Source organism: Plectropomus leopardus, chromosome 13, assembly GCF_008729295.1.
Source record: "Plectropomus leopardus isolate mb chromosome 13, YSFRI_Pleo_2.0, whole genome shotgun sequence".
NCBI lineage: Eukaryota > Metazoa > Chordata > Actinopteri > Perciformes > Serranidae > Plectropomus > Plectropomus leopardus.
This window is the reverse complement of record NC_056475.1, coordinates 5,366,925-5,386,370: the sequence shown is the minus strand read 5'-3', so window position 1 is coordinate 5,386,370 and position 19,446 is coordinate 5,366,925. Positions and strand designations below refer to the sequence as shown.

At 37.6% G+C, this 19,446-nt stretch overlaps 1 protein-coding gene across 5 annotated transcripts in view; it reads left to right on the top strand.

Moving 5' to 3' along the window:
* LOC121952899 (vacuole membrane protein 1-like) overlaps positions 1 to 19,446 on the top strand; it is a 93,987-nt gene that overhangs the window by 52,180 nt on the left and 22,361 nt on the right. For all 5 annotated transcript variants that reach the window (XM_042499769.1, XM_042499770.1, XM_042499768.1 and 2 more), the window contains 3 exons: positions 53 to 133; positions 761 to 877; positions 8,470 to 8,531. In XM_042499769.1, coding sequence (XP_042355703.1) covers positions 53 to 133; positions 761 to 877; positions 8,470 to 8,531 — 260 coding nt within the window. The remainder of the gene's footprint in view (positions 1 to 52; positions 134 to 760; positions 878 to 8,469; positions 8,532 to 19,446) is intronic.

The window sequence follows — 19,446 nt, the reverse complement described above, 5'->3', positions numbered from 1 at the left end:
ATTTCTACAGAAAATAAAATCAAACATTTTCCTCACTTCTGCTCTTTTGCAGGACTTTGCCACCCGAGCCAAAGTGGCTGTGCAGAAACTCATCCACAGGGTCGGATTCTTTGGGATTTTAGCCTGTGCCTCTGTGAGTCAAATAACACATAAAGTTTGTTTTTTTTTGTAAAAATATTTTTCAGTCAATCCAGTTTATTGTCATTTTACTGTATACCTGTGTGCAAGGCAGATAGAGAGAGTGTTTCTCTCGGCTCAAGGTGGGACATAATTAAATATCACTGTACCTCCATTATGGGCTTTACAGTTTAAATCATTTTCTCACATTAATGTTATGATCAAAGTGGGAAATAAGCATCAGCCAAGTGCTGGTAAAATAAATAGAGTGGCTACAAGATTAACTCACCAGCCAAAAAATAAACAGTGGTAATCTACTGTAATCCACCAGCCACAGTGGCAGGTGGACAAAAAAGTTCATTTCCAACCCTGATATGATGCCTTAGTGTATTTGTGCATATATCAAGATAAATAACAGTGAACAGTTTAACACACTAACAAAAAAATATATTTTATAAATTGTTCACTAGATAAATATTAGATATTTTCACAGCACTGTTTGTGACCTCTTGTAGTAGTTCCTGTAGAATACAGATTTTAATATTGTCCTGCATTGTTTCATGCACTTTCTCCAAATTATTTGTATTTTTAAGGTGTTTTTTCACATTGTCAAGTCTAATTTTCTCTTTTGTTTCTCAACCAGATTCCAAATCCCTTGTTTGACCTGGCAGGAATAACATGTGGACACTTTTTAGTCCCATTTTGGACTTTTTTTGGTGCAACGCTCATTGGAAAAGCAGTGATCAAGATGCACATTCAGGTGAGGCGCAGTTATTTTTTTCATGTATTTATGTTATTAGAATGTGTGCTGTTTAAAACATTAATGTCACCATTTGATGCACTGTAGCCGATATAAACCTTGAGATTTTCTGTGTGTGCACATCTATTGTCATGTGGCAGCAGGTGAAAACAAGGAAACAAAAAACAGTACAAATTAAAAAAAACAAAGCTGCACACAAAAGCACATTGCAAGTGTAAACTTGTCAAGTAAAAGATGTTAAAGTCGAGCCAAAGTCATGAAGAGTATAAGATTTCAAAGAGTTCAAAGTCAGTCGTTTTATTTGCCAAAAATTAAAATACAGTAAACTTTCACAGCACTGAATATGCTGTCAAAGTGGTATTTTTTCTTGAGCTAAACTTATTTGTGTTGAAGTTTGTTGAAGTCTGCACAAATGTTTAACTCAGAGGCAGCAGTGCGTTTGATAGTGAATCTCACTTATGCACAGCATCTCTGTACTGCAGTTCAGCTGGTAGCAAGGAGGCCATTTTGTGCAGCCAAAGACGAGTGAGTCAACCATTTTGTGAACGCAGCTGCAGCACCCCCAGCACAGTGTACAGTAGGCTGGTCAGACGTCAGCAGATTGAGGATTTATGGGAAAGTCAAAAGATACATTCTAACCCTTGAATAAGAAAGTGCTGTTAGGAGGACTTGGCATCACAGACGTTACTTCTAATCCTGGAAAATCCTCAATTTGCGTCCAGGAATTTGCAGCATGTCTGTGATTACCGTCAGGGGCTCGACTTTCTGTTTTCTAAGCAAACGTTGGAATTTGCTTGCTGTGATTCAGAGAGGAAGGGTTAAAAGCTTTTTTTTTTTTTTCCCCCACACGGCCTCATTCCTTATCATACGCAGAAAGCATTGTCCTGCACCAAACTGAGAGAAAAGGTGGCGGTGGTGGTGGGAGGGAGAGGTGGGGGGGACCTAGTGAGCGCAAGCTAAAGCTGATAAACATTGTCTGTGGGAGGTGATGGAGAAAGAGAGTTGGGGGAGGAATGGGGAGGGGGGGTACATGCATGGCAGGCACAATCACACACACGGTACCAGATTACACCCAGGGGTCCCAGGGGCCCTCACTGACAGAGGTGTGTTCCTCCCTGTCTCACGGAAAGAAAGACTTCACCCGGCTCTCCGGCATGTCTGGGGGGCCCCCGTCTCTCCTGTAGCTGCTTGGTTCAATTTTCTTCAAGCTTCTGATGCAAATGTAGTTTACAGTGTGTGAGCAGAAAACAAAAAGCATTAGAAGAGGGAGCAGAGCAGGTGACATTCTCCCTCACGGGCCAAGAGGGAACAAAAGGGGATTTTGAGGCTTGTGGTGTGTGTGTGGGCGTACAACTCTGAATGCTTCAAAGTGTGTTTTTGATCCGGGTTTGTACCTGTGTGCTTCAGGTGTGTTCAGTCTCCAAGGAGAGGCTTTTTTATTCTGCGCTGCTTCCGCCTTTTCATTAAGCTTCACATGTGAATGTCCGCTGTTGAATGGTGCACGTCGGCGCCTTTGTGACGCAGCAGGTCACCTGAGCGTGATGGGTGATGTCATGTCGGGCCCTTGAGATAGGTAATTTTGCAGCGCACAGAAGAGTGTGAGGTGTGGCAGCATATGGTCTTTTAATAAAGCAAAGGTGAAATGAGAGAATTGTTTTTGTTTACCCCCCGGGGTTCTTGTGGGTCCTTGAAAAATCACAACCTTGAAAGTTTTGAAAATATATATGAAAATACAGGTTTCCAACAGTCAGTGAAGACCTGGAAAAGTCATGTAAAAATCATTCAGTAATGGAAAATTGTTGTGTACAATAAAATGAATTATTACAGTAGTCCTCTGTGGATACCCTTCCACATAATGTAAAAAAAATCCATTATCAGCTATTAGAGATTTTAAAGGGTTGTTTGTTTTGAAAATGTTGTAAAAACACATAAACTATTCAAAAAGGGGAAAGTTTTAAATTTATACCCTATCTGTGCAATCTGTTTCTGGAGACAGACTTTGTAATTTGGAAATTAAAAGTCATATTTACAAAATTAAATCAATAAAATCAACAAATTCTGTTATTTTAGCCCAGATACATTAGAGAATACACATGTACCTGCCCAATTAAAGGTTAATTTTCATACAATAGTTAACATCTGATTTAAAGTGTACTTTTCAGTTCTGCTCGTGTTATACGTTGTATATGGTCATTAAATGTTATTCATGGTAATTGAAAAGTCATTGAAAAGTTTTGAAATGTTTTAAATGTTTTTAGTGACAATGTGTGGGAACCCTGTAAATAGTCATGGGTCTTTAAAAGTGCTTGAATTTATACACTTGTGCTCATGGTTTGTACAACGTGCTTCAGGTGCTTAACAGCTTTTAACAGAATTTTAAGTTGTGGAATACCTTGAAATTCAGATATTTCTTTACTCCATCCTTGAAAAAGTACTTGAACAAAATTGAGAGGTGAACTTAATGATAAATTAATTGGGAAAATGTTTTAACTAAAATGGCAAGAATGGTCGTACTTGCAATTATTTTCTACAACAGTATGACATCAGATCGCCAACTGGTTGGTAAACACCATTAATTAGAAATCTTGAAAGCCTTAGGGCCTTGAAAGTTTTTTAAAATAAACAAAAATAGAGATCAGTAATTGAATGTTCTAGAATTTATGCATTTTGTGCATAGGGTTTGTACAAGGTGCTTAAGTATGTGGATTTGGATACGTTATTTCACAAAAACATGTTTTTTAAACTACAAAACTGAGAACAACCGTGCTAGCCGGTTGAGCCCGCAGCACCGACGGGTTGGTGTAAAAACTAATAGATACTTGATGTCGGGATGTCTGAGTGGAGTTTTGAGCTGTAAATTGGCAATAAATAAGCAGTTGTGTGTGGCTGACTTTGGATGGTGATACTTGTTTTTTGTTGCTGCGGTGGCTGTTAGCAGCTAGCCCTGTTTGTTAGCAGCTGAACTGCAGCAAAGGGACTGTTGAACCCTGCAGTACTCCACTTAGATCTGTTGAGAGAGGGTCTGTGTTTTGATTGCTGTTTGACAGGCAGATAGGAGGCTCAGTTATCTGTAAGAAGTGGTGGATGAAGTACCTGAAAGCATACTTGAGTAAAAGGACAGATAACTTGCCAGAGAGTGATTTTAGTAGAAGTTAAAGTCACCTATTAGAATATTACTTTAGTAAAAGTATTTGATATTTACTAATCAAAAGTAATTTTGTAATATTAAATGTACTTAAGCATTAAAAGTAAAAGTGCATGCTGTTGATAATAAGCAAGTAGTTAGAATTTTGAGAGTTATGAAGTTTATTTGTTGGTAACCTGTACACCACTGAAAAATGGACATAACATAACATATGACATTTGAAATAAAGCAAGGTCTTAAGATATACATCTTATTAAGAAAATATAGTAGTGTATAAGTGAAAGTTGAGAGAAATATTAAAACTCAAGTAATTACAGATACTAACAAAGAATATTTGTGTACTTTAACAAAGTATTATTACTCTGTTACAGTGCACCTCTGCCTGTAAGTGAAGCTGTGCTGTAAGTAAACAGTCTGAACTCAGGGCAGTTTTCTCTGACAGAGCTGAGAGTCCAGTTTTACACCTCCAGACTAACATGCTGCAAATTTAGAAATTTGTGCGAAATAGTTATTTTTTCTGATTCTTAACAGTGAGATCAGTAAAACAGAGTTCATACCGAAGCTGGGTACAAATCCTAGTTGTTTATTTTTTTTGTTATTTACTGTCTCATTGTTTGAGATTCTTTACTTTTTCAATTGATAATCAGTACATGTGTGCTTGTAAATCGTCCTTTAAACCTGTAAAAAACTCTGCGAGAGAAATGAAAGCTTTGTCAATGTGTAGAAAATATTTGTAGTTGTTGGAAAAAATATTTCTAATTTAGATGTTGTGCTAAATGATATAAACAAGGACGATTCACAAACACTGTGAGTGCTTTTCAGAACATGTGAGAGTTGAGTCATTGATGCGCCGTGCGCGGCTCTCTGTATTATTTTCCTGCTTTTTTTTCCCCCTTTAACAATCACATGCCTGAATAATTTAAAAAGTGTTAATTTTAGCACCTCGTAGCATGTGTTTGCTCCATTTATGAATTTGTACAACTCTATTGCAACAGATGGTTGTGGAGAAGACAATTTCAGCAATGAAAATAAAAATGAGTACTGAAGGAAAAAAAATTATGCTTTAATATTAGTAATATTAGTAAATAGGTTAAAACACTGTTGTCTGTGAGCTTCTGTGCAGCCTGCTACTTCTCATTATGAAACGTCTCTGTGTTGCAACAATAACTATCATTGATCTATGTCTTAAGCTATGCTGTGTTGGGTCCTTGAATTTGAGATAGTTTGGCCTGAATAGTCATTGAATTTGATGTTTAAGATGGTGTGCACACCCTTTGGATTTTATGATCTGAAAGTTTACACAACATTTAACACAGGATGCTCTCACTTCCACATTACTGTCAATTCGCTCCGAGCACCTCGTGGTTTTTGATAGTGAGTGTTCCTTTTCTGTGGGCCGTCGACAACTGAGGTAGTGCTTCCCCCTTGTTTTTGTGTGTAAGGCAAAATGGTTATGACGTGCATAGCTCTTATCAGCATTATCTGTTAACAGAAATCAGCGAGTCAAGACCATGTCACCGTCAGTTTCCCAGCAGACACCTTTGAAGCCATCTTAGTCAGCTTTCCTGTGTCGGCCATCTTGCTGTCCATCCTTTCCTTGCTTTGTGTGGGATGACAGATTACTTTTTTGTGCCTGGTTGCACAAAATCAATAATCAAGTGCATGACTCCAAAACGTCTTCCCGGAGCTGGAGCTTAAAAAGTTGCCATGAGGGGATTTACGCACTGCATCGTCTCATGTTTGCTTTCTGTGAGGCACAAAAATATCAGTCTTTTTTTTATTGTTGTAGATGTCAGTTGCGAATTTTGTTATTTTTGTGACACTGCCATAATTTTGATTGCAAGTTTGTCTAACCTTCAATGACGTTTTGTGGCTTGACACCCACACAGATTAAAACACAGTGACCAAACACATGTATGACCTGCATGGCATCATGTTATGTAAGAACACTGTGACAAAGCACAGGTCAAAGACTGCTGTCACGTGAAATTAAAATCTTTCCATGTGAATGTGATGTTCTGTGTGTTGTCCTGACGTGGCTGTCACATCACATCACACACACACACAGATTTTTTTTTCTTTCAAATTTTAGCACATATGTCCACTTTCGCTCAGTGATGAACTGATTTGATTTTAGTGGTCAAATGTAAAGGTCAGTGTGAGCTCATCTGTTTTCACACTTGTGAACCAGATATCTATAGAACATTGTGAGTGATTTTTTTTGTTTGTTTGTTTTTAATTTGGCACAAACATTCATTTGGTCTCAAGAATTGATTCATTCGATTTTTGTGGTCGAAGGTCAAGGTCACTATGATCTCATCTTTGTCAGTCGTGTGAGCCAGATATCTCAAGAACCCATTCAGCGTTTTTTTCTTTTCAAATTTGGCACAAACATTCTGTGAACTCAGGGATGAACTGATTAGATTTTGGTGGTCAAAGGTCAAGGTCACTGTGAACTTGCATCCCTCTCAGTCTTTCGAATGCCATATCTCAAGAATGCCTTTGAGGGATTTTTTAAAAAATTTGGCACAAACGTTTACTTGGAGTCAGCAATGAACTGATTAGAATTTGGTATTCACAAGTCAAGGTCACTGTTATATTTTGTCTGTCTTTTGTCTATCTCAAACTCCCTCAAGTAGGCCTTGAGGGAGTTTCCTCAAATTTTGCACAAATGTCTACTAGGACTCAAGGACAAACTGATTAAATTTTGATGGAAGATCAAGGTCACTGTAACCTCATATGTATCATTCTTGTGAACCAGATATATTATGAACACTTCTTAATTTGGCACAAACGTTCACTTAAACTGATTTGAATTTGGTGATCAAAGGCCAAGGTCACTGTGACCTCATCTGACTTATTCTTGTGAAGGCAATATCTTTAGAAGGCTGTCAGGAAGAATTCTCAAATTTTGCACAAATTTCCACTTGGACTCAAGAATAAACTTAATATGGTGGTCACTGTAACCTCACAAAACATGGCTATAATATAAGAAATCAAATGCCAGTTATGACAAAATTCCATGCAAATCTCTAAAAGGATACAATGATGAAGTGCTGACATTTAATATACAAAAGGTCAATGGTCAACTTCACTGTGATATCATTATATTCTGCATAAAATGTTTTTCTAGCCATTATTCAACATCATATCTCAGAAACAGAAGGGATTTGGTCAGATACTAGATTGGTGACTCTAATCTTGAGTGCCCAAGACGTTACCTTGATGCAAATTTATTACCTAAAAGTAATGAATATGCAGTTAAAATACTTTTCTAAAAGTAATGGCTTAAATAGCTAAACTTCAGGGTTCCACCACTGTTTGTGAAAAATGGAAACTTGACCAAACTAATCTGAACATTGACAGTTACATCGCGTAAAAGCATACTGTAACTATATGATAAAATATTGTAATGCATTAAATTTGGGAATAGTGTTAAATAATGTCCAATTAATGATCAATTTATATGAACATGTTTTATAGCTGGTGACTACTTTTAAGTTAGATGAGAAATTTCTTGACACTTCCACATTACACTGTATATTCTTCTAGCTTACACATTATATTGAGTGAAATATACAAATCCAAGATGATATTTTTATGCCTCCATCATTACATAAAATGGGAAATTCTAGATGTCTCATGTATCATTTTATACACTTTTCCCTGTAATTCAGCAGTATATATTTAGTATCTTTGGAAACCTTGGGATCTGGACTAGAATTTAAAATAAGGTTCTGCGGGTTTGAACAATCCTTTTCTGCACAACACGAGTTTGTAATGATGGACCCGCCAAAAGCTCTGTTGGGTTAAGCCTTTCTAATGGCATGTTGAAGGCGACCGAGATGTTACTGGATCAAACCGCATTTTATAGTGATTTTTAAGAATACAGTAACCTATGACAACTCAGAGGGCACGTACAGGACCTTGAAAAGTCAGGTCAATTATTGGAATTGGAGTGGGTGCCAGTCGCTTTTCTGTCCCCTCTGGCTCGATGACTAAGCAGGAATCGGACTGGACAGGAGCCGCCCTCCAGTACAGACCCCTCTGAAGCAATGACACATCTTTGATTCCCTTACTCCTCTGTTCATCCATCCTCTACACACACGCACACACACACACACACACACACACACTCACACACTCTTCTAATGACAGCCAGTGTGATACGCTGACCTCGTGTTGGTCGTGTGTCATAGAACCTTGGCCTTTTATTTCTTGCTTTTCATGACAAAAGGGCGTCTTCATGGCTGCTTTTAGACCAAACCGCCTTGGTGGTGCAAGGCATGGGCTCGGGCATAAAGGGTAGGGTGTGTGTGTGTGAGGGGGAGTTAAGGAATTACTGATCAAACTATGATGCACGAACTGCCTTGTTCTGCACCCCAGCAGTGACCTCATGGTTCAGTAACTGACTCGCTCTTTCTCTGTGTGTTTCTTTGTCATACAGAAACTGTTTGTGATCATCACCTTCAGCAGGCACATAGTGGAGCAGATGGTCTCCCTCATCGGGTGAGTAAGCCTCAACGGGCGTGTGTGTGTGCGTGCGTTTGTTTGCTCACCAAAAGTACCCTGTGTGGGGTGTGCATCTATCGCACATGAAAGAGTTAATGCAGAACTTGACGGTTGAGGGACCTTTTAAGGTGGTCATGTGGCATTCAAGTAATTTATGTCCCTTTGTGTGAAATCTGTCTCTTCCTCCTCTGTGTGACTGATGAATGTCATGCCAGGCGAGGCAACTTTATTTATACAGTGCATTTCATACACAGAGGTACTTCAAAGCGCTTTGCATCATAAAGTGTTGCCTGTTTTTAAAATTAGCCAGAGGTGGGGCACATCTAAGATCTTCAGGAAGTTTATTTCAGCTCTGTGTAGCAAAATAAGTGCGTTCACTGTGTTTTATTTTAATCCTACAAACACTTAGCAGACTGGTCCCTGATGGCCTGAGAGGTCTAGAGCAGATATACTCAGCTTTCTTTGCTTGGGGCCAAAATGCCAGGAGGCCAGGGGCCAGTTGCAGCAGCAGCAGCAGCAGCATCATACATGTTTCTAACGTTTTAGAACATTTCCAGCATTTCTCAGATTTAAGGACATTTCTAGGATTTAGATTTTTTTCCAGGATTTAAGAATGTTTCTTGGATTTTAGGACATTTCTGGGATTTTGTTTTGTTTTTTCTAGGATTTTAGGTCTGTTTGATATTCACACATTTCTTTGATTTTAGGACGTTTCTAGCATTTTAATATGTGTCTATGATTTTAACACATTTGTAGGATTTTAGGATGTTCTCGGATTATAGGACGTTTCTAGGTTTTTTTCTAGGATTCAAGAACATTTGAATTAATTCATTCTGATTAGAGATTACAAGTGAACTTTTTACATGGATGCTGAATAAAGTGACCCAATAAGATGTGTGTTTACTGGTCCCAAAGCACACAGTTATGATGTAACTGTTTTGAGTTGTGTAAAGGGTTGGCAGTTGACTGTTCATTCATCGTATCTGAATTTGCATGATCATGACTCAACCTCAGCTTTTATGAAAATTCGAACTGTCCATTGCAACACTGTCAAACTGTCACATTCTGTTACTGTATTGCCAAAAACATAAGTGTTTTCAGAAACATATTTGTGAAAGCTTGAGCAAGCCAGAGCGTTTTGGGTTCATGCACGTCTTTCTAATTTTTTGACTGGATTTGATGTATCTCTACCGGAAGTGCTATTTTGGGAAGGCCTGAGACTGTTACAGTAGTTTATCCTACTGGAAATGAATGCATGAATTGGTTTTTCCAGCTCTTCTTTGGACATATTATTTGGTTTGAATGAAACATGGTGATTTTTAAAAACTGCTTTAAAAACATTGTACAGACCTTGAAACAGAGGTTTCGTCACATTTTGTTCCTCTTTTGTCTCCTCACTTTGCCATAATAGTCTACATAGTGATTAATGGCTTGGATTTTTCCACTGGATGACTATGGGTATGAACATGTTCCATTTACTACACAGGACAGGATGAACTTTTGTCTATCATAGAAGCCTCCTTTCTGCTTTATCTCTTATGAAGCACTGTTGTTGGCCTTTTAACTGATTGGATGCTACCTGCTTGATCTCATTGAGAGCATGTGCCAATAGAGAGGGGGCCTCTTGTGAGCATCCAAAGATGGATCAATGTCATATTTCTTGATAAAATAGGGCCCTTCAGGTGTCGGACCTCTCAGTCAGCATGTGCTCATGTTAATTAGCCTGGAAACTTGTGGAAGGAAAGAAAAAATGGAGTTACCAGTGAGAGAGATTTCACAAAGGAATATATTTGTGCCAGTATTTGTTTGCCAAGCTGCAAACAGCATCAGTTAGACACGCACTCAGGATCCTAAATGATCAAACACGCATCCTCTATCATGAATATGAAGTTTTACCGTCAAGCAGACGTTTCAGAACAAGCAGATGCAAAAGTAACCATTTTAAGTTTTCCTTTTTCCCATCCATTATTGAATTACTGAACAAACAATCAGGCAATCCCTCCTACTGACAGCATCTCACTGAGCTGAGGGGCAGGTGAATTAAGAGGTTTTTTTTTATCCATCTTTATATATTTAAGTATACTATAAATTGTTAACTATACTGTAACAGTTTCAAGTTTGAATTTGCCTCTGCAATAAAAAAAAAAAGCTGTTGTGCTTGATTTTTTTTAAAAGTATTGCTGTAGGCGCCATTTTGGCACTGGTATCGTTTTAGCACCAGTACGAGGAAAAACCCCAAACAATTCCAAACCCTAATTTTATTTTATCTCATACTGTGGGATTAAGAGACCAGTTTTATCATGAAGCCAGCAGACACAGGCTGGTTTTTAAGATATAAAACCAGTTAAATATTTTTATAAAACAAAATGTCAAAATCACACTAACACACACACACACACACACACACACACACACACACACACACACACACACACTCACACAGAGCCTCTGGGCATCGTGAAAATAATGACTGGATGTTGGTAGACATGGGTGCTGGGTGTGGGCGCTGAAAGGTGCCATGATGTCCTTGTAGAGATGCCAGGGGTTGCAGCTGGAAACTGCCCTCGACACACCTGCTGGTGGGAGTGCCGATTATCACACACACATTCATACGCTCTTGGTCTCTCTCACACATACTTGTTGAAATCATGAGATGAGATTGCATCATCTCTCGTTTTTGCTGTGTTGTCTTTTTGCGCTTTTGCTTTGTTTCTAAAATAAATTTTGGGAGACGTTGGTCTGAGACGGCTACTAAAGGAGCTGCTCTCCTCTCCACATGTGTATTTTTATAAGCGGTGCCTGATTGTTGTTTTAATGCCACAACTTTTTCCTCTGTTCAGATTGAGGTTTAATCAATGAAGCTTAGATAACACAAGCTTCTCCTTAAATGCGTTTTTTGGCAGATTGCATTACCAGCTTTTAGATGCACACAGCTACAAGCACAAGCTTTATAAGAAATGTTTTACGTGTGTTTGTGTGTTTGTGTGTTTGTGTGTGTGTGTGTGTGTGTGTGTGTGTGTGTGTGTGTGTCGGGTTGTGAAAGGCCTGTCCGCTCTTTTTCAGTCACTGTTCATTGAGCTGTAGACTCACAGCGACAGATCATTGGTTATTGACAGGTTTCAGTCTGACTCATCGCCCTGCTTCTTCTCGAAAGGAAGTTTCCCTCATTACAACTTGTCAACCGTCAGCTTCCTTCCTCGCTGAGGCCTTTCCACCTTCACCTCTGATTCGCTGCACCGCTTGCACTCTCACTTTCAATCACACATCACCTTATGAATGGGTGACAGCTTTTCAATTTTAACCCTTTAGGCACAGAATGATAGCAGTGGTGATGTTCATTGTGCAGGTGCTTGAGACTAAATTTACACCTTTACACCCACTTGAATGTAGGCACCTGCTCACCCGCCTCCGCCCCCCACTGTGCACGATGTGCACACATAAATCCTTTCTGCACATGCACACACTAACATTTGTCCTCTGGATGCCCTCTTTCTAAAAATAAAAAAAACAGTTCTTCTAAATCCCCACGTCTTGTTCTTCTTCTTTTCTTGTTTTTCTTGTTTGTTGTGTAACAGGATAAATTGAGAATGAGGTTCATTTTTTGTTTTGTTGTCCTGTCTGTGAAGACTTAAGGGATTTACTTTTCAGTAAAATGACCTCTATTTATGTTGAATTCTCCTGGGTCGATGACCGTGAAAAACTTGAGTTACGTTTTAAAAGGGGAACCCTTTTTTGTGGCAGACTTTGTTTGCTGAACCTGGGACAGAAGGCTGAAAATTTTGTTTGGGGACTGAGCTGTAAGATGACATGTATTTTGGATTGATCACTGCAACTGTATTGTATTGGTTTTCTTGTATACCCATGAGGGTTCGACACATATTTGTGTGCATGACACAAAGTAAAGAATCAATCAATCTCACAACAAACACTTTTCCAAAAATATGAGCATTCAAACCTGCTGTAAAAAACAGATTTACTCTCCTTTTTTATTTGTGTATGGAAACTATTTTCTGCAACATTTTTATTTATTGGTGCTGCAAGATTGCAGATTCCTAAAATAATAAATAAAAATCAATGATTCAGAACCATGCCCGCATTAAAATGTTTGATGACTGCTTTTGAAAATTCTTACACCAATGACTCATTTACTGTGTGGTCTGATAGCTTTACAGCATTTGAGGCATTTTGAGTTATTTGATTCAAAATTAGCTTAAATATGACTCCATTATTTGTTGCTCTCACTCTGTGTGTGTGTGTGTGTGTGTGTGTGTGTGTGTGTGTGTGTGTGGCATTTGCTGTGTTTTCCAGCTGATGGAATTGCTTGATGAAATAAAGGCATAAATTGTGTCTTTATTAAGGGATTTTAATATTCAGGCTCAGTTTGTTTTTATTTTACTTGGCTCTGGATTTAGTGTCTGTAAAGTGACAAAATAGTATTTTGTCTTTGGGTGGCTGAAGTAATCATTGGTAGGCCTGTCACGATAAATACATCATCCACTGTGGAATTGCAATTTTATTTATTTATAGTTTTTTATTTAATTTAAATCAATAACTATTTCGTTGAACTCATTTATCAGCTTGCTGAACAAACACGCCTTACCCTGCAAGTCTATGAGAACTTTTGCTTTGATTCAAATTTAAATAATTTTACTGGGTCAGTCCCCTGAATTGCATTGTGAAGTGTGACCTTTAATTTTTGAAAAAGGCCAGACTTTGAGTTTTTATAATAGTGATGTGGGAAGTATGTGTGTGGTGGTGGTGCCTCTTTGCTTTATCTAAGCAGTGTATATTTGTATTTATTTGCTGCCTGAGATGTAATGATGGCTGATTTAAAGAAAAACACTGGCTGCTGGCTAAGTGCTGCATTATGATTGATGAAATCTATAGTACAGCACTATAGTTACATGTTTTTTTGTAGGCATTTCTGCAGTTATGGCTTTTTTAGGGAGTGTGTTCTAAAGAAATAAACCTGGGATGTGACTGATTGTTTGATTTCAAATCAGTTGTAATTCATCACACTATTTGTTGTTGGAAAAAGTGATATTGTGACTGTAATGTGTTATATGTTCAAACTGACTGTCAAACATTTATTTGTTGTTGTCCCAAACAGACAGTAATTAGAAAAACAGTTGAAAAAGGAAAGAATCTAGTGTTATAAGTAAACAGTTGTGTAATGTAACAAAGTAATAGTACTTTGTTACAGTGCTTAAGTATTTTTTGGGAGCATTTGTACTTTACTTGAGTTTTTATATTTCTGCATTGTTCACTGCATCTAGATTTCCTGAGTGAAAGGTGTACTTTTTCTCCTCTACATTTCCTAAATAAAATGTTTACTTTTACATCACTACATTTCCCCCTAAGCATTTTAGTTAGTTACTGCAACTGGATTTTGTTCTTTAAATCCTATAAGTTATAAAAAGAAATACCCTGTTTTTCTTTAAGTGTAGTGTAGGCTCCATTGTAAGGTGGTGTTGCATACAAATAAAATTATGACCGCCTGCTTTTTTATCAATAGAATTTACTTGTACTTATACTTTCTGTCACTTCTTATTTATGCTTAAAGTTGCTGCTCTATACTTGAAGTTGGTGCGTGTGTGTTTTCACATGTGCCTTCCTTAATTGAAAATGTTCTTACTTTCATTTAGTATTTACCTATTTCTTATACTTTTTCTGTTCTTTTCTTTGTGTACTTGCATGTTTATACTGGGATCAGGGAGAAACAGCATTTCAATCCTGTTTATGTCCTGTACATATGAAAGAATTGACAATAAAGTTGACTTTGATTACTTTCAATACTGAGGTAGATTTAATTTTTTTTTTTAAATGCTATTGATTCTTAAGAACAGCAATTATCAGATACTTTGACACTTTTACTTATGTTCTAATAGTTGACTTTAACTTCAACCAAATTCAAAAAATCTATACTTTTACTAAAGTCTGGCTTTCAGGTACTTCATCCACCACTGCTGGTAATGCATTAATACTTTAACACCAGCTACTGGCTCGATACTGTTGTGTGGTCATCAACAAATTAAATACACAATACAGCATTCTAAGTTAATGTTTGATTTAGGAAATATTTGTGTGATTATGACAAAGGATACTTTCTTACTCATTCATCAGGGAGTGTCCTCTAATTATTCCTATGTTTCAGTAAGAAAATATTGTGTTTTGCAATGCTGTCACTCAAAAAATGGTCATGTGGCAATCAGAGTTGTGTGTCATGATGTAGTCATATTATGGCTTACTTGTTTCCAAATATGGACCTTTTCTTTAAAGGGATTTCTAAATGTTTTCACTCAGTCATCAGCAGTTTAACTCAGGAAAGTAGTTTTCTATGAACAACAAATGGAAAGTGTGTTACTGAAATTCAGTCTCACAAGAGAGCTTTGGAGCCGAGGCTTTAAACGTCATGAGGCTCTAAAACTGTCAGCAGCCATTTTCATCGCCTCTGTTAACAAAAATGACCAGTTCTTTTTTTTTTCTTTTCCTTTTTTTTTTACTAGCTGGAAATAAAATGTAGAGAAAAGGACTTTTTTAAGACAAGTTGAACATAAGTGAGTTAAAATTTCCATTATACATTTACGACTGTCTAATGTTCCTTTTGAGAGTGAGACAAAAAAAAATGGTTGGTGGAAAAACGAGTCCTTTGACAGTTGTTCAGTCAAGTGAAGTATTCATTTTTCAACTGTTTTTCTAATTACTGTCTGTTTGGGACAAAATAAATGTGTGTAAGTCATGATGTATTACCTCTTCATGTGTATTGTGGAAACAGATTCTTATATCTCTGGCAGATGAGTTTCACCCTTGTTTTCCTGCCGTGCAAAGCATTTAAGTTTAAATCTCTAACCTTCTGTCAGCAGCAGTAGGATAATAGTAAAGATAATTTTGCTTTGAACTGCCACAAAGTCACAATAAAACCCTCCACGGATGCCTTTTGGGCTGATAACAAGAGCTGATAACCAGGTCGGATGGAGCTGCGTGTCTGATCAGACTTGTTGGGTTTCTTGTGTCCTGTGACTAATGTACAGATGTCTCCTCTTCAAGGCCGGCCGTTTGTGTACAGTCATTGTTTAAGGCAGGAGAAAAAATTCTGCAAACTCACATTAAGAAAGGCTTTGATCAAGATCTGAGGCAGTTTTATGTCAAGAGGTTTCATGCTGTTATTTAATCAGTGTTCATTTTGCAGTTTTTTGCTTCTAGTCATAAAAAACAGGTTTCCCATCTTTTCTGACAAGTCATGAGTTTGTAGATTTTATAAAAATAAAAATACATTTTTTTAAAATGTATTTTTTTCTATCTTTACAACAAAACTTTACACTGTATCCTCCAGATTTGTCAATTTATATTCCCACCAGGAAATTGCAGGCATTTTTTCATGTCAAAGGAATTCCCCCTGCAGTGATGAATTGTGGCTGAACTGCCATTTTTTTGTTGTTTTTTGAAAATTTTGTAATTTATCCTGTTATTAGGCATATTGTTATATTTAAGTGCAGGACTGCTTTAGTGACAGGCTGTCTGTGAGGCTTCGTTACAGTCTGAGAGTCAGAGCCCTCGGTCCTCCACACCTTCAATCTCTTGTCCAAATATGGTCACCTCTGGCTCCACAAAAGTAACATGGCGACAGCCAAAATATCCAGGCTTCAAAGCGGCGTTCCACAAACCAATAGGTGACGTAACAGTAGTTATGTTTATTGTTTATAAAGTCTATGGTTAATTCGTGGCATTCACATTAAAAAAAAAAAAAAAGATTTGCAAATAGTGGTTGTGGTAGTTGCTTGCATCGCCTGTGGTTAGTGGCAACAGTGCGGTATTTCAATACTGTGGTTGTTGTGTCAGCTTGATGTTTTGGCCTAAAATGTCTGATTTCAAGGCAGCTTTTCTAATATATATATATATATATATATGATGCATGTTGTGTTTTTACAATGAAATTGCAGGAGCAAGTGAAAATTGCAAAAAAAAAGTTGCTTTTTATATACAGATCCAGATGCAAAAGCTCTGTCGATGTTATTTCCCTGGTCTGTTGTCAAAGTGTTTGAGCTATTTGCCAGGTGTGTTTTGTAGTAGTAAATGGGGGTTGACAGATTATCAGATGGCAGATTATCTGGGCCATTATTTGGCATTTTGGTATTGGCGATTTGTTTCCATGATTGCCAGTGAACTTGAATAAGTTGCAAGTGCAAAGGAAGGGAGCTATTTTTATTTATTCATTTTTTATTTAAATTTTCACTTGACTTGATAAAAAAAAATTGCTGGGAAATGTGATGTTGAAAGTCTCAGTTTTGATTAAACATTGCTAAAGGCATTTAAACAAAGTTTTCTTTTGGAGTTCATTATAATTCAAAGTCTAAATATTGACACAAAGATTTTCATTTTTATTGTAAATGCATATTGTTTCCAAATATCAGTTATCCCCTATTAGTAAAGTGCTTTTCAGTCAATGACTTTAGTTTGTCTTCCATGACGAGATGGCATGCAGTGTATAACAGTTAATCCCCGCTTTTGTCAGGGGAATTCCTTACATGGTCTTGAGCAGTAATTCTTGTTGGGAAATGTGAGATTGTGTTGAAGATTGAAGTTTGTGTTGCATGTCTGCATCTTCACAAATGATGAAAAAGCAGGTGTGTTTGTACTGATTGGTAAAACCCTCAAGAAACGTTGATGATTGGTCTAATTTGTAAAGGATTTGCAGTGATTGGACACAGTTCATTTCACAGGCACTGGATGAATTTGCATCAGTTTTTGTCCTGCAGGGCCTGATTATTTGTAACTCCATGAACCTCTCACTTAACACCATGATAACAGTCATGACACTGTCCTGTCTTATCCCACAACATGCTCATTTTCTACTCTTGAATTCCCCTGAATTTAATGTGCCAGTGACGTCAATAAGCCTAGAAGGAGTTCACAGAACGAACAAGCCCCTGCTGCTGTGCTCCATATAACTTCAGGGCAACACATTCATCTTTTCCTGTGCCCAATCCTCCCTGTCCTCCTTTCTCTTATCTCAGCTGGGGCTTCGTCAGCCAGCGAGGTGGTGATATACAGCAGGAAAGAAAGCACAAAATCACTCATTGCATGCAGTAATGGAACATCGAGCTCTCATATGTTTGACATGCTGTCCAGGTCTCCAGTTTGCTCATTTGATCTGCTGTGAGTTGCTTTGTTTAGGCTGAATTACTACCTCTGATTCATTCTGCTTTTTCTACAGCCATATGTGATGATGATATGTGGACAGGAAAATAGGTCTTCTCTAATTATGAGAACAGCTGTAGAGATGAGACTGGTGATTCACAGTCTGCAGGAGTCCAGTGTGTTTACACCTTGTCAGCGGTGACTGGTGGGACTGGGTTTAGTTTCTGTAGAGGTCTGGGAGAGGACAAAGTGCATGGTTGTGTTTGTGAGAATGTAGAATAGAGAGAAAGTGAGAAAACACATCAGACACCATTACAGTTTCATCTTATAGCACCAGTCTAGCTCTTTTACATTGGTTACACTGGTATGCCTTATTAGTTCATTACCCTTTGAAACTGGAGCAAATTGGCTTGAATTCTTTAAAAAGACAGGAAGAAGGCAATGAGCTACTTAGCAGGAAATGACCCCAAAATTAGCCAAAACAAGTAAAAAGTACAAGAAGTATACCTAAAAATGTGCATAAAATACAATAAAAATAACAGAATATAAAAGAAAAAAGTAATAACAAAAAGAAACAAAATAAAGAAATTACCTGGGAAAATGTGCTTAAAAATCCAAATAATTATGCAAAACATTTTTAAATATACAATTAAGATAATTGTAAATATAGTTGTTGGACATTTTTCCCTAGCTTTTTTTAAGCTTCTTTGCCAAGTTGCTCATTGCCTTTTTCCTGCGTTTTCAAAAGAAAGGCATCTAAACGCAGCAAGAAAAGTGACGTCGATCCAGGTTTTAAAAGGATTAAGTGCACCCAAACATTTTCAGTGCTCTCTTGCTGCAATAAAACATTTTCAAAATAAACCTTTTTTGTCAGTTCCCAAACACAATGGTAATTTCTTAACTAGGGTTGTAATGGTCCACAGGAGTCATGGTTCATTTAACAACTGGGTTTAGGAGTCACAGTTTCAGAGATAGTATAAAAGTGCCAAAGACAGTTGCATTCTTCCTCCTGGGGAATCAGAGCATTTTACCCACTGGCAACTTTGATTGATAATTTTATTATAAAATATTGTTTTATTATTGTTGACATTCCTGTTCTAGAGGCTGCTTGACCGCAGCAAGTATAAGTTTGGCTCTTGTTTTTTTTTACTCATCCCAGTGATCTTCACATCTGGATGATGCTGTCAAATTTGCATTAGCATGCTGCAAATATTTCCACTTACATATACTTTCCCTACAATGCTCGTCTTCTAAGCAACTCTTGTGGTCACTTTAGTGACTGACTCACACACACATGAACAGCTTCTCATGTTGGAAAAACAACTCAACAACTTGGAAAATATTTTAAAACACAAGTTGCTGACTTTGCGGACAAAAGTCAATGTCAATGGTAATAAACTTTTTTATTAATTCATATATGGACACAGCTATTAACCTCTTGTTTAAACACTCTTTGCATTAAAATTCTTCTTTAACCCATCTTTAATGTATCTTCCATGTTGTTCCCATTTTACGACCTCAAAGCACATGAGCACAACAAATTTGGACTTCCCAACTCGGAAATTGCGACCAACATCACATGAACGTAGCATAAAACCCAGCAGTCGACACTGCAAGGAAGACACAAAAGGCCGAGAGGACCGGCTATGAGGTTGTTCCTGTAAATGTTCTCCTCCTAGGTTTTACCCCCAGGTTCCTGCAATGAAAACACACCTAATATCAGGTGAGCCAGTGCGACCAATGAAAATGTTTCGTCACACTTGACAGATTTTTG